At 39.6% G+C, this 15,926-nt stretch overlaps 1 protein-coding gene across 7 annotated transcripts in view; it reads left to right on the top strand.

The window, feature by feature from the left end:
* LOC102218775 (phosphatase and actin regulator 4B-like) overlaps positions 1-15,926 on the top strand; it is a 37,274-nt gene that overhangs the window by 3,860 nt on the left and 17,488 nt on the right. For 2 of the 7 annotated variants that reach the window (XM_023331047.1, XM_023331048.1), the window contains exons 2-3: positions 6,878-6,982; positions 7,219-7,263. In XM_023331047.1, the coding sequence (XP_023186815.1) occupies positions 7,251-7,263 (13 nt within the window). In that variant the 5' untranslated portion in view covers positions 6,878-6,982; positions 7,219-7,250. Of the gene's footprint in view, positions 1-204; positions 305-586; positions 728-6,877; positions 6,983-7,218; positions 7,264-11,519; positions 11,735-13,853; positions 14,553-15,926 lie in introns of those variants that run through there. The other 5 variants (XM_023331045.1, XM_023331051.1, XM_023331050.1 and 2 more) reach the window with 4 other exon arrangements.

The following is a 15,926-nucleotide window of genomic DNA, read 5'->3' on the forward strand; positions in this document are numbered from 1 at the left end:
ATGCGTTTCTGCTTCGCCACCCTGCAACACGCCGGTTGGAGGGACACTGTGGAGGAAAAGTTTAGCAAAGGCGAGAAGCGTTTTGGGCTCCTTGTAAAAGTGGGCCACTAGTCCCTGTGGTGAGCGGCGCTTTTCTGGGGCAGGCTCGGTGGTGACGCTCGCCCAGCACGGATTGGGAACAGACGGCCTTGTCCATCCATTTTGAAGCCAGGTGAGGAAACTGCTGCTGGATGTATTCATGCAGCTCTGACTTGATGCTGAGCGCTGTCCCGCCTGTAGGAGACCTTTTGCTCACCTTTCTCAGGTAACTTTGACTGTTGTTAAATTAGTTTTGCGTTACTTCTGAGAGGGATTTACATCAGGGAACACATGGAGGTCTTCAAGTGTGAACTTAATGCGTGTTTTCATCTGGCTTGGTGTTCAGTTATTTATTTATTTTTTTTTCTTTTGCCTGAGCCCTGGAGTTGGGAGCAAACTGCTATTTAAAGATGGCATATAACCTAGCCAGCTGCTGCCGTTTCCACTCCCCACATAATTGAATCAGAACTAGTAAGACTCACCAGTGAGGGTGTGTGCACTGCGCAGAAGATTACACAGTCCAAACCTCTGCGTGGTGTGAAGCGGCTACACTTTCACATACCTGGCTGCTGGAGAGGAAGGAAAAAAAGGCAGAATCCCTGCTCGGATCGTCTGCGCCGCAGCTGTAGAGGATGTGAATGCATATAATGTAAGTTTTTAAAAGCGAGACCCTTCACTCTATTCTGCTGGAGTGTAGTCAATAATAGCATGGGTAGTGACTGATGATGTTTGGACAAGATTCTCTCTGTTAGAATAATTAAGCCTTAATTAGGAGCTGGTGTCATTAGCTGGCGATGTCTTCTTCGATCTGTTAGTCCTGGCCTAATAAAGGACTTGCTGTGAGGTTAAAAGTCCTGAAAATGAGTTTTGTAAGGCGAAACAGTTTGGATAGTCCCGTGACTTTGATATAGAAGTAACCTGCGTGATGGAGGGTAGTCTGACGGTTCGCCACTCAGAGGGGAAGTAGGCTATCAACATCCCTTTTTCCTTCTGTTTCTGACTGTGAGTGTGGCAGAAAGTGTAAGTGAATCGCTAATATTTAATTAGACCGTGACTGGCTTTTTTTTTGTCTGTGTTCTGCCTCACATGCAGTGAGCTTGCAGTGATTTTGCTTATTTAATGTATCAAAGGAGAGCGAATTGTTCAGAAAACTTGCCTTATATTTGTAGTTCTATTCCCTCACTGCCTTTAATCCGCTTTTACTGTCAGACTCCAGGGATATTTTTTGTTCTTGCTGTGAAACATTCACCACTCTCCTCGATTATTTTGAGTCATCCAGCCAAGGCTGTGGCAGGCGATGGGCGGGAGTGTAAAAAGAAAAAAAAAAAAAGCAATTTTAGCCCACAAAAGCATCTGCTTGTTACCAGCTTCCTTTGTGGTAAAAAAGAATATCAGCTTTTCATCCTAATACCCAAATCATGCTATTGCATATCTGCATGGCATTTCAGTGGCATCGAAAAATCCACCCATCCTTCCGAACATACAGCACAGTGTGTATGTGGTAATTGCTGCAGGATTGCAGATGGCGATTTTGATCTGATATGGAAAAGCGGCATTATCTCTGACTGCACTGTGCAGATGCGCTGATGAAGGTTCACTCACCTCAGCATGCTGAGTGCTTGAAGCAGCGCCAACTCAGTGCAGCCTGGTCAGCTGTCACCTGACAATTAGTTGGACACTTTGGTCCCCAGGTAGTCAATTGCTAACCTGCACCAGTTACCGTAATGAAGCTTAACGAAGGTTTTATGAATTACAAATGAATCAATGAATTATTTCATTGATTTAAAGTTTTTTCAATTACATATATCAGAAAAAAACATTTCTGACTGTACAAAGCATTTAGGAACAAACTGAAGCCTTCACCCACATGTGGTTCCTTTTTTTTCTGAAGATAACATGAGAAAGTCATTGTGTAGAAACTAAAGAAAAACCTCAAATAACTGTTAATAGGGTAACACTTTTTTGAATTACAATTTATAAAGTGCGAGTGTTATGTCTGTTTAGCAGCTGACGTATGATAGCTACCAAAGCAGAGAACTCAACTGCTTAATAAGCAAAGAGTTTTTTTTTAATTTACAAGGAGAATGGTTTTAACAACTATTCTATAATTTTACTTGAGTCTATTGTATTGAAATCAAAATAATTATTATTTCCCTTTTTAATGTAATAATCACAGTATTATGTTATTTAGCAGGAAAATCTGCTCTTTTTCTGTCTAACAAAAACAAATACAAAAGCTTGTTAATCATCATGTTCAACAAGTTTCTGTAAATGGAGTGAAGCTATAATATTTTTAGTCCAGGTTACCATGAGAATCCTGAAGATGCCCATATTTAGTTTGCTTATCCTTAATTATAAAAAAGACTCAAAACATAAAGTGAAACATCTGCCATGACACATCAAAACACTAAACTCTACGCACATCATCCCAATACAAACTATGCTAAAGTGTGGCTTCTTAGACTTGACAAACATTAACAAATGTTTTTAATTTAATTCATATATTTAGGAACACATAAAATGTTTCTCAGACTGACCGGGTTCATTTTTAAGTTTAAGAAAGTATGACGTGTCAGAGTTTGTGGTTTTGTGGCTTTTGGCTCTTGAGGTGAGATTTAAACAACCTTTAAATGTGGTAAAGACCAGATTGTTTAACTGTTAAATCCCCAGCATAAGTAGAGGTGGTCCCTTCACTTACAGTATGTTCTGACTGTATGTTTGAGCTCTACCTCAGCCTGTTTATTAGGTTTATTATAATTGTTTTATCAGTGCATGTGTTTTCAGGACACAGGCCTATTTGATTGTTTTCAAGTTTGGCTTCTTCTTTTAATAAGGAAGTCTACCTTTGACCCTGCCAGTAAGTTGACCTTAGAGGAATAGAGAATACTGAAATCCAGAGTTGTGATCTTGAGCTTTGGATTATCACAGACTGTCACATTCGTTTGGCAGATGCAGCGGTCGTCTGTGGTGGGACGCGGAGCATTGATTGCTGTAATAGTTTTATCAAATGGCCTCATGTGCTATCAGGCTAGAAGCAGAGTCTAAGGGGACTTTTGTCTCATCTGTGCACTGAAAATAAAACTATCCCACAAGGCAACATGGCTGCGATTTGGTTAGACCAGTAATTTGCTCAAATGTAGGATAATATAGAGCACCATCAGACCCCCAGGAAGAAACTTTACAGTGAACTTCTGCTGCAATGTTGGCAGAGATTCTGAAGGAATTTTATATATTGACTTTGAGGTTTGGATCTGGATTTAATGCACAATATGCATAAATACTTGAGTATGTAGTAGTATTTACTAATATACTACATACCGTTAAACGTAGTGTATATACAAGTATATTAGTATATTATATGATACAAATGGTATGATTTATAAATACAATACACATTTATTGGCACCCCTTGTGAAACATATTCATATTTTTGCTGTCTCTTAACAAAAACTTAAAAAAAAAAGATTTCTAAATTTAATTTCAGTGCAGTTACCCAATATGAAAACTATGAATGGTCAATATATAAGCATGGTATATATAAATAATTTTTTCGTTTCTAGTGGAACGATCCTTTAACATTTCTATAAAATACACATAATCAAACCTTTAGACATATTTTTTTAAAAGTTGATTTATTTTGGAAGATTGAAGTAATCCATGACTTTCTTTTCTTTCTGCTATGTGTGATATACATCACCTTTGTCCGTTTCTGAGAACATATCAGTCAAATAAAGCAGATATCTGTTGACCTTCACAAATAAATGTCGGGGTGTTAAAGCTACTCACCAAGGTTTGGCCAGGTTCTCTTAGCCACATGTGAAAATTGGATGGACCAGACAACATGCCAGATGGGTAAGGCCGATTTTTTTTTTTTTTTTTTTCATAAGCCAGGAAATGGTTGCAAAAAGTTTAAGACAACTGGAGCTGTAATAAATGGTTTACAGGTTAACCAAGTTATAGCACACAGTGAGCAGGAGGCAAAATAATCTCCAATTTAATGTGAGATTTTGTGACTGCAGTGAAAGTCACATCTTTACCAGAGGTCCCAATAATTGTGGAGGATACAGTATTTTCCATTCCACATCTCCTTTCATTAGACATGGGGACAAACAGCTGCTGTTCAACTGTTGCATCCAGTGTCCATCTATGCTGTTTACGCCGCCATGTTCTACGTACAACAAAGTGAATTTAACCCTTTTTTAACTCAGCTGAAATTGTTATATGAAATGACAGTTCTTGTCCTTTTCCGATGTTTTACCCCTGTTGCAGAATGAAGTCATGGTTTCTGTTTAAGCAATCGTTTCTGATCCAGTCATCCATCCATCCATCGTCTATACGCGCTTATCCTTACAGGGTTGCGGGACAACTGGTGCCTAGCTCTGGGCAAGAGGAGAGGTAGATCCTGGACGGGTCACCAGTTGAATATTTTATGTGTTAATTTATTATTTCAGAAATCGCAAAAAGTGAATAAAGTAAGCGACTGTCTGTCAGAAATTTCTTACCCATTTCTCAGCCCAACCGTGTCTGTGGTTTTACAGTATTTGTATTGACTACTGGTTATGACAATCTACCTGACCAGATAAAACTTTTTATTATCCCTTATTGTCTCAAAATAAACAGTAAATATGAGTGATTACAACAGCAAAGGTGAATTGTGATTTTCTGTGAAGAAATAAGGAAATCTGTATGAGTCATATTATTCTGAAAAAAGTCTATCGATTAGAGACAATGTTAAATTACAGCAGGGAGAAAGTAGATGATGGAAACTCTGGAGAGTAGTCTACCTGGTTATTTCAGTCTGTTTAACAAGGATGAGATTTTGACAGTCAGTCTGGCTCCATGTTGTCCACTCTGCAGCCTTTTTTCCCAAAGACAAATTTCATGCAAAAGGAGCACTTTTCAAAAGTCTCTTGCCAAACTTAAAGACGTAATGGAGTAATTTGTGGCCACCTTTCATCATTATTTCAAATAGCAGTAGAGGAAAATATGTTACTAGCATATTTTATTGGTGATTAGAGCACCTAGCGTTACCAAGTGGAAAGAAATCAGGCTCTAGGTGTATTCTCTAGAGATCGTGGACCTTTATCTTAACTCTGAGATTTCCAAATAGATTTAAACATTTTCAAATTCAAAATGTTCCAGGACAGAAAGAGATCGAAAGCTCAGAGACGTGAATCTCTGCTGTAATGCTTTCAGACGTCCTGAAACATGGTGACGTCAGCAATTTGCTCCTTCGCCAGTTAATGAAAAGTCTGCGGAGCAGGTCCAAATACACAAACAGGCAAGGCCTATTGTTACCTGAAACAGTCAGAGAAGAACGGACTCATTGTGTAGTTTTTATTATTGTTTTCAATTAACAGTTTTAGTATGCCTCACAAATACATGGAATGAATCAACTTTTATTGTTTTCTACCTGCTTTTCCAGCTCAGAAATCCAAAATGTTCAGTTTGTCAACGTTTTCTGTTGTGGATAAGTGACACTCCATGTAAGAGTTGGTCTGAAGTTATAAAGGACCCACTTGGCCGCTAAAAGTGTTTAATGACTGAATTACTGTAGTGCAATGTTCTCACTTGTGAATAGTGGAATTAAACCTAAAAACAGAAATCTGAGTGTGAGCCAGAAAACTGCTTTCTCACTGTCATCAGTGTGATGCAACAGAACAGGAGCAGCTTTCTGCGATGGACTATCTCCTATAATCTGTGTGAACCAAATGTTCCTGCAGACTGAGCTGCTGAGGATCGTTCACACGTTGTGAAATTTTGACATGTTGTTCCATTAAGCTGCTGCTACTATGTCTTTAACACACTTCTATACATTTTTGGGTCTGAAAGATAATGCAGTGAAATGATGTGACTGTCGCAACACGCCAGCATGGTGTCAGGGAAGGTCTCCCTGCTAGAAAGTATTTCCTAAATGCTAATTTTATTGTACATTCATTATAATTTGCATATTTGTTCATATAGAACCTTTTAACTATATAAAAAGTTCTATATATTTTCAAAAATAGCAATCGTTTTCTGATGCTTCATTGTTGTATAGTCCTATCTGTCCAGATATTGTCGATACACACGTATTCTTAGTGAAATGAAAAACATTGAAACCAAATCTCCAGTTAGTTTTATGGAGTTAGTTCTGTAGAGAAAACAATCAAATTAAATTGTTGTAAGAAACTAGATAAAATCCCAATGTGGCATGCAACTCCTCATAATGCTTACAAGTCTTTACGTTTCCTCAAACATGTAGACATTTTTGGCAAAAAGATTTATTAATTTATGTCATGTTATAAGCATCCTGAATGAGTATTCTTCATTTGTATCCCAAAGTAGATTATTATTGAGATATACTTCTAATTACCATAAAAATTCAAAAGGTCTTTGATAGTTATCCTACCAAACAATTCCAAAATTACAATATTTAATACTATCTTGTTAAATTTTGAGTTTTGTCCCTGGAACTATAATCACTTCAGGGTTTAAAGAAAGATGAAATTACATGCACCCACGAAATAACTTCACAGTAACAAGCTTGATACAGATTATGGACACCTTATGCAATTACAAATGGAAAAACACGTCTAGCAAAAACAAAACTGTACAAATTTACACTCTAAATATGTGATCACATTGTTCTGTGCTTTTTGTTTTTTGTTCAATATCCAGAAAGCTTTTTGTGTGATTTATTCATTCATTTATTTACCTTTAGGGTTAGCATTTGCCTTTGCAGGGACAATTTCCTTTAGATCCTTACTTGGCTATATTTTGATGTCTTGACTAACTTTGATCTTTTCTTTCCTTGCAGATGAGTTAGGATGGGTGGAGCTGCCATCATTATCATGTGGGAAAAATGAAAAAAATGCAACGACTCTGCCTTACTTCCCCAGCAGCGCCCATGACATTCTACATTGTATGTCCTAACTTGTTTTTACTAACAAAAACTCTTCGATGAACATATATAAAGTTAAATTTGAGACCACTGTCGTACATTTATTTTCATACACATAATGTGTTAGGGAAAAATGGCATTGAATGCACAGATATTTTAATCCAAGATAATAAATCGGGGTTGCTGAAAATGTAACTGACTGGAAGCCTCAGCTCACGTCTGAAGTTGTTGCTGATTTTCCAACATTTGTTTTTCAGGAACCGGTGATTGGCGTGCCTCATCCGCTGTAATGGAAAATCGCGGTGAGTATCAACTGGCTGCTTGTGGTCGGTTAAGTGCAGTGGTGATGCTGTGGAGGGAAAAAAAAACGGTGGATCCACAGTGCTTACGGGTTTGCCGAACTTTTCCAAGAGCCACTTGGAGTCAGAGGGACACTTCCTCACAACATCAGAGCCAGAATGAGGATTGGTTTCTCCTTTATCAGGAAATGTCTTTAGGCGCTGGAAATATTTTGGAATAAAATAATTTTTTCATGTGTCTGTTTCAGGCACTTTGCTATTCAAATGGTTTTCGCTGCTTCTTCCTTTTCTGGTAACTGTAGCAGCATTGCAGGGAAAGGAAGTGCTTAGCCTGATTATTTGCAGTAGTTGCTTTTAATTCACACCTTGGTTCCTTTTCGCTAAAAATAACTCACCCAAAAAGGTTTAACATTGATAAGTGTGCCTGCGTCCTGTAATGAGCGGTGGTTTTCAGTCAGGGCATCCTGTGGTTACCTTTCACAATAAAAGTGTTTGTGTTAAATGCAGTGAACCATTTTAGTTTGATAGTAGGGGAAGTAAAGTTGCCTGGAGCTCACTTAAAGGAGTTTTCCTTTTGTATATTTAGAGTTATACATTTAAATGTTTAAATGAACTGTCATGAAAAGTTTTCTTGATGAAGCGGTTTGGCTCAATTCAGTTCTTGTTCTTTAAATTTCTTTCTGTGATCCTCGGCTTCATGAATATCACAATGTGTTCTGAGCTGCCTGTTTCTTTATTAAATTGGATATATTATAAGATTGAAGTTCTATGAAATGACATATTTCACTTTGTAACGTGCTGCATTTCACAAGGAAATGGTTTTCTGAATTTTAAGTGCTCTAAGTTACTGTTCAGAGATCCCTCTTTGTGCACCAAATTACAGGCTTTAGTTTTTTTGTGCATCTGAAGGTATTACAATATAGATTAATCTTTCATAATATGACCACAGTGAAGTGAATAACGCTGATTATCTCTTCATCGCCCTAGATGTAAGTGGGTGGAATATGTTTTACAGCAGGTAGCCATTTGATTCTAAAATGTGTAAGAAGCCAAAAAGTCAGTACCTATCCTAAGTGATCTAAGCATGAACTGGAGACAGCGCCATTGATGCAGATGAGGGGTGAAAACTGGCGATGTGGGCGAATCTTACAGATGAGCTACAGAAGCTGAAATTGCTGAAGAACCTGGCTGTTGCAGCATTATGAAAGACTGTGCTCAGATCTGATGAATTATGTTTTTTTCTTACATCATAGATGGCCATGTGCTTGTGCTTTACCATCTTGGAAAATACACGGCATTAGGATTTTGGGAAGGAAGGAAACAGACAAAGGCAGTGTGATGTTAGAAGTCTTTCTCGTGGGAAGCCTTCGATCCTTCTGTCCACCTGAATGTTACTTTGAAATATAACACCCACCTAAGCATCGTTGCAGACCGTATACATCATTTTAACAAAACTTTATTTTCAGACACCTGTTGCCGTCTTACAGTAGGATAATTCACAGCAAAGCCAAAATTTTACTAGTTTAAAGACGGTTACTAGTTTACAGTAATGAGTCTCAGGTGTTAATTTAGCCTCCAAATTCTCCAGTTCTCAGTCCAATTCAGCATCTTTCAACAAGTTGTTCCATGAATGCCCCACCTTACAGCTTACAGGATCTAAATAATCTGCTGCTAGCATCTTGATGCCAGACACCGCATTACAGGGATCATGTGGTTAAGGACTGCTTTGCTGCACAAGTAGGACCAACAAGTGATCATGATGTTACGCCTTGTTTTGACTCCCTTTCGTGTCGTTATGACAAACTAAATCTTTTCAAGCTGTGTTTTTGCAGAAGAGGCCAGTGATGAACTGATGAGGCAGTTCTATGCTTTTTCTCACCCGTCACTAGCTCTGATGGTGACGGTTTGGTGACTGCGTGCTCCTACGTCCATCACTTCCTCGCCTTTGTGAAAATGCCTGGCCCAGTCTGTTATCCAGGTCAGGCCAACACCGGGTTCTGGGCTCATTCGGATTGGCTCAGTTCTCCCTGGATGCTGGCCCGGTGTGGAGGGTGTATGTGGGGCACAGGGAGAGAGGAGAGGGGCGCTGCTGAACACATTAGCTCTCAGCTTGAGAAGAAAACCTCAGGTCTGTTCAGGCAGAATGACACAGCTCGGTGAACTGGACCCATCTGAGAGGCAGCTGGACGAGATTTTCTGAAGTCAGGCGGACCTCAAAACGAATCAAAGCCCTGATTCAGAAAGTCCAGCTCCTGCTCCTCATTTTATCTGGTTCATGTTTTCTTCCTCCTTCCTTTTTATTTATTTTTTTTTGCGTTTGCCCCAAGCCAGAATTCTTTTCTTGGCAAATGTGCTTCAGTCATGTTAATTCCCTCAGGCCTGTTAGAAATGTGCTAAGACTTGGAGAATTGTATAAAATAGTGTCTGGAGGCAGGAGGAGTGCTGGACAGCATAATAAAGTCACTCTACAAGTTCTGAACAAAAGCAATAATCAGATTCATAAGCATTCATACCCCTGAATTTTTCTTTGCATTTTGTCACATCTAAACCACAAACTTAAATGTGTTTTTATTGGTTTTGGAAAGAAAATGATTTGTGGTTTTAATTTTTTGAACAAATAGAAATTTGATAGTTTGATGTGTATTTTTTTTAATACACATTTCGTTTTCAACCTGACTGAGTCATCATTTTGTATAACCACCTCCTGTTGTAATTACAGATGCAAGTCTTTATGGTTGTTTCTATCAGCTTTGCACATTTAGATTTTTTTTTCTTTATTTTTTTTACCATTCTTCTTTCCAAAGTAATTTACCCTGCGTCAGATGGGTGGAGCAGCATTTTTTAGGACATTACCACAGATTATCATCTAGATTTGTGTCTGGACTTTTCACCAGGCCATTCTAACAACACATATTATTTGACATAAATGTTTTCACTGCAGCTCCAGCTGCATGTTAGAACCATTTTGCTGATTAAAAGTAACCTTCAACTTGGTTTTCTTACAGTATTACCCTGTGAGTAGCTACTTTCATATTCTCCTCAGTTTCCTGACATTTTGCATGTAGTCCTAATCATTCATTTTGGTCTCAATTAGCACCTTCTTCACATGTTTTCTGCATCTTCTGTATGACTTGTTGCAATCTACCAACAATCTCTCTCTAATGACTTTCTTTCAACCGTGACTTTCCTCTTGTCACTCTTCCATAAAGGTCAGATTTGTGGCGTGCCGATCGTGTAGTTGTCCTGCGAGTAGATTGTCCCACCTGAGCTGTGGCTCTTTGCAGCTCCTCCTGACTTTTCATTGGCTTCTTGGCTGCTTCTCTGTTTGTTCTTCTCCCTTCCAAGTTTGATTGTTGGAGAGCTACTAGTAAATCCTATAGTTAACCAGTTGCACCATTCCTCCATTTTTTGTGAGCGATTGAGCGGCGCTCTGTGATATGTTCAAAGCTTCTGATGTCATTTTGTAACCCAACGAAGCTTTAAACTTCTTCAGAGCTCTTTTCCCTTGGATCCCTGCTCTGCTCCCTGGTCCTCCTGATGCTGTTTGTTCATTAATGTTCTTGAATGAACCTCGGAGGCCTTCACAGAACAGCTTTTGGTTTGAAATGTACAGTGGTGGCCTTATTTAGTCTTATTTAGGCGTATCAGAGTAATGCCTGCCACATTTTGCTGATTTTTACTTGCAAATTACCTGACTTCCATTCTTTACCTTCAATAAACAGCAATTGTGTTTTTTGTTGCTCTATCATAAAAATAGCTGTAAAATGCAACAGTGCTTGTTGTTATTTCACGATAGAAAAAACCCAGAAATATGGATATTTTGGTAAGACACTGTTTAGATGCCTATTGTATGTAAATGCAGATTAGTTGCTTTTTAGGGTGTCTTCAAGTAAGTAGAAAAATAACATTGAGCCTCAACTATTTCATCCAAATAGATTGGGATCTAAGCTTTGTGGTTTAACTCAAGTATTTCTATGTTGGCTCTGAAGTTTTTTGTTTTCCAGTGTCTTCTGGTTCATTCAAACTTCTTTATTGTACATCTGCAATAGAATCGAAACAATGCACCGTGTACTACCGAGGTACACATGCCAAATTAAAAACACAACCTGTCTTTCTCCCAGGAATGGCAGGCATCCTTCAGTGATTGCTGATCTATGCTGTGAGCCAAGCAAGGAGGGTCCTTGAGTGTGGGGGAGAGGGAGTCCAGCTCCTAGAGGGAGGGGAAGTCTTAAGGAGTTTGGAAGAAGGAAGGACGGGGGGGAAAGGACCGAAGTGAAAGACAGAGTAAAAGTGGGTGAAAGAGACTGTGCTGTTTTCGAAGGAGCAGGAAAGCAGGTGCAGCGGCGGATCTGTCTAGAGTGGTGGCCTCGGTGCTGGGTGCAGAACAGGTAGAGGCCCCTCGGGGGCTGGATCATGGGACAAAGCCTTCGTGTGGAGATCCCAACTCAGGACCCACAGCAGCAGAACTCTGGCGGTGAGTTTCTGATGTTACTCTGGCTGTCTTTGTCAAAGTACAGGATTTACTCCCCCTCCTACACGCAGAGTTTAAATCTGTTCCCTTATTTGATGGTGCTTTCAAAGACTTTAAACATCTTGGAGAGAAGGGGGCTGAATATTGTGTAATCAACTTTGCATAGCCTGCTCTCTTTCTCTCTCTCTCTCTCTTTCTGTTCCTATCCTTCACTTTCACCACCACAAGGAATGCTAGCTCATGGGATCATGTGCATGAATCTCAGCTGTGTTTTTACACACTCATGCACGTGCTGGCCATTTATCTTCCTGTTAGAGGGCACAGGAAACTGTTTGCACTGTGAATTTCAAACAGATTCTTTTTCTCTTGTATCATTTTGAATTCAACGCACTTTTCACCTCCTGTCTTATCAAGAGTCCAGTTTGTTTTTCTACGTCTTTCTACTCTGGCATTCCATAAAGCATTAAAACCTGTTGATCCAAAACAGGATTCTGGACCTATTTAAATCCCAGTGTTTTGAAAACTGTAAACTACTTTACTGCTGAGCCTTTTGCTCGTATGTTTAACCCTGGTCTACAGACTAATGTCATTGTTAACAGCTGGAAAGCTGGCCTGATTCGACACTGGTTCTGCATAATTGAATAATTATGTCTCTCAAAATTCTCCTGCTTCTGTGATGTTCAGTATTAATGAATTCACCTATTTGAGGACGTTTTGTTGCAAAACTTAACTCTAAATTATTTGCGGATTTTTCCGTAGAGCAAGCCTAAAGTACTGAATATAAATTGCACTTGGAAGCTGAAATAAATAGACCAGCGTTTGGAAAGCTCCTAATCCATGAACGCCATTTATTTTTCTTGGCACAGTTTCTACTGTGTTTGAGGTAATGAAATGGGTAGTTGTAAGCATTTTTAGATGGGGGGGTTCAAAAGTGTTTGCTGATTTCAGCTAATTGTGGGAGGTTGTGAACCCTAACCCACGTGACTACTGGGGTATTTCCAGAATGCTAAATCCAAGTAATACCTGGTTGGCTCAAGGTTTTCAGGGGTCATACACAGAGATGATTTCTGTAGTGCTACAATAGCAGACATGAGAGTTTACATGAAGTTATTAACACTTAGGACAGGAAGTAATATTTTTTGCTGTAAAACTAACAGGTGACATGAGTTTGAGTGATGATGCTTTGGGTTGGTTTAAATGTTAGCTTTCATATACGTAGGAGTCTGAAAATGTCTAAAATAATTTTTTCTGAACTTAGTACAACTGCGTTTTCTTATTATGTACCAGCATACGCTGGTACATAACGTTTGGTAATCTTAAAATCTGACTAATCTTAAGATTAATCTTAAACTGGACTATGTATCTGTATTTAGTTTATTTTAATCTTAACAGTAAACTTTTAGATTATAACTTGAAATACTTCTTTGGGTTAAATTAAGGCAAAGTTGGTAAGATAAAATATTTGTTTTACCAACTGTATTGTGCATATAACTAATATACTGTTCTCCTGTTTGTGTCTTGCTGTTAAGCCGTGAATTAATTTCCACAAGAACCAGTCACCGTGATTACAACCACTGTGCTCAATTAAGAAGATTAAATTTGATAATCTGCCCTGCCAAGGATAAGAGTTCTCGTAAGGTTGGGGTATTTCCCAACTGGAGGACTCTCTGAGTGGATGTGGGTGTCTTATGCAAGCTTTTCATACAGACTCGGTAAAAAACAGGCTCCTTCAGCCGCACGGTCAGCTGTCCAGGGTAATGCGGCCTTTCGAGAAGATGCTTGACAGAGCATTAGGATGGCATGTCAGAGGAACCGCCCACACATGCTTGGACTCCCACATGTTTTCTGACCAGTCTGCCTCATCTCGTCAGAGCCTCTGAATATAGAACCGACTATATTATCATTCATTAAAGTAAACTTTATGTATGTTTCTCTCCTCTTTTTTCTTGGCTTCACCAGACTTACTGGTAGCTTTCTTCTGCAATCTCTCGCTTGGACTGTGTTGAGTTTAAGGGAAGAGGCTGTCTTTGTTCTCGGGCAGGAAATGGCACTCCACCCTGATTGTGTGACTGCATTTCCAGTACCCCCCGCCACCACCACCACCACCAATCACGCCTGTACTTTTTCTCTCTTTGTAGCACTTTTTATCCCGTCTACTACCATTTCCAAACTCACAGGAACAGACAGCTGCAGTTCCTACAAGACTCTGAATCACTTCTCACTGCAGCAGAAACAAGTTGAAGTTTGTTTTTTTCTGCGAAGGAATCATTTTGTGTGGGTCCAAAGGATAATTTTAGTTTTGCGGCGTTGGATTGACACATTTCAACGAGCATTGTCAGAGATCTTGTTTTCAAACGGAAGCCTGCTGGATGGGCTGAAGCCTCCACAATCGTCATCTGCGTCGCGTGTGCGCAGGCCCGGCAGAGTCAGAGCTCTCATCCTGCTCCACTGGCTCAGCTGAGCCTCTGTATCAGAGGCGTTTTCTGACAGAACAGTCTGCTGTGTGAGAAACACCATCCAAGCTGGATCACAGAGAAGCCGTCCTTAGCAATGCTTAAGTTGGACGTTATGGCAGCTGCTCTGAATCCTCGCATTCTTGTCTCGCCGAGATAAGCGGATTTCCCTGGAACCTGGATCTTCTCTGCTTTAATTTTTCCATGGGAACATGCTCATCTGGATTCTTCTTCTTTTAGATTTGATTTCTGAGACACACACAGGAGGGCTGGACATCTTGGATTTCTGAATGTTGCCCGCTTCCCCATGGCATGTTGCTTCAGGTCCCGTCACCGTGGAAGCTGGACTCTTAACAGCCCCCTTCCAGGTATCTTAGGATCTGGTTTTAGAAAGGCTGCACTGATTTCTGGATTTCTACAAGTTCTGAGCTACAGATTCTCATTCTGACCAATTCCGTACGTTCTGCTGGGGAGTAAACTAAAGCCGCCTTTAAAGGAATGCGAATATTATTTAACTTTCTAAGGTCTGCTGGTTGATGCTTCCAAAGGACGGAAATAGTGGGACTATGCCGTTATTTAATCTAAAAAATAATAATAAAAAAATCTAATTTTGCCTGATGACCACTGATCAGATAAAAGAAAAACAAAATGGCTGTTAATCTGTGTTTAGGTTATGTGGACTCTCTTGAAGGAGTCTGTGCATGCCTGGGTGTCTATGTGTTTTTCTGTGATCTGTCAGGGAAAATGTTCTACACCATTTGCTATTTTATTACACTTTCAGAAATATAGAACAAACGTTGACTAAGTTTACTAGTAAAATTGAACTACTTATTGTGTGGAATATACATTTTTGTCTTCCGCTTTTTATAGAGTAATTCAAATGTAACAAGCTGGTATTAGGTGGTTAATCAATCCACTGTTTGCTCAGGGGAAATGTATTAGCTTTCATTGCAGCCAGCTGACCAGCAGAGGCCAGCTACAGGTCCTCCATAGGGACAGGAAACTCTTGGCACTCCTGCCACTTTGTCTGGCACGTCGTTAAACGGGCCTTAAACTACTTTAATGATTTGGAGAAACATTTCTGAAATAAGAGCTTTTTAAAAGCTGGTTATATCTTCGTAGTGGTAACCTTTACTTTACGCACTGATGAAAAGTGCTGAAGGAGTCGTTCCCTTGACTCTAAAATGGGACTCGGTCCTGTGTCAGCAGTTGTTCATCATATCACCGTGTTTCTGAGGATGATACTAAAACTCTGAATGAGGGCTGGGAGATATTCCTAGACAACCCTGACCCACTGTGTTTGAAATCTAGATTTGCTTGTCAGAAAAGATTAATGTTGTTATTCCGCTTCTGTGGTTTTTAGTCATTTACTAAATAACTTGCATTAGTATTTTGCGAAAGCGTATTGTTGTGGGAATCGGACTGCAAGGCGCTTCCGACGCCAAGGCATCCTGTGTGTGCATCTCGCAGGGAGTTTTAAGCTCGACTCTCTTCTCTTTCCAGTGGTAAATATTTTGTCTGCTGAATGCGGCAGCTGCAGCTTTCTTCACTAACCTGATGTTCAAAGCTCTCTCTGAGCTCAGCACTCTGTCAATGGAGCTGCCAGTCATGCATCCCAGAATATTTAGCCATTACTGCAGAATGCCATTTGATGGAGTGCTCCCAGCCTCATTGACATCCCATAGTAATCAGCGGTTCCTTAAAACAGCTCTTGTTTCCTTAATGCTAGCTGTATCATGTGT

Source organism: Xiphophorus maculatus, chromosome 3 (assembly GCF_002775205.1).
Source record: "Xiphophorus maculatus strain JP 163 A chromosome 3, X_maculatus-5.0-male, whole genome shotgun sequence".
NCBI lineage: Eukaryota > Metazoa > Chordata > Actinopteri > Cyprinodontiformes > Poeciliidae > Xiphophorus > Xiphophorus maculatus.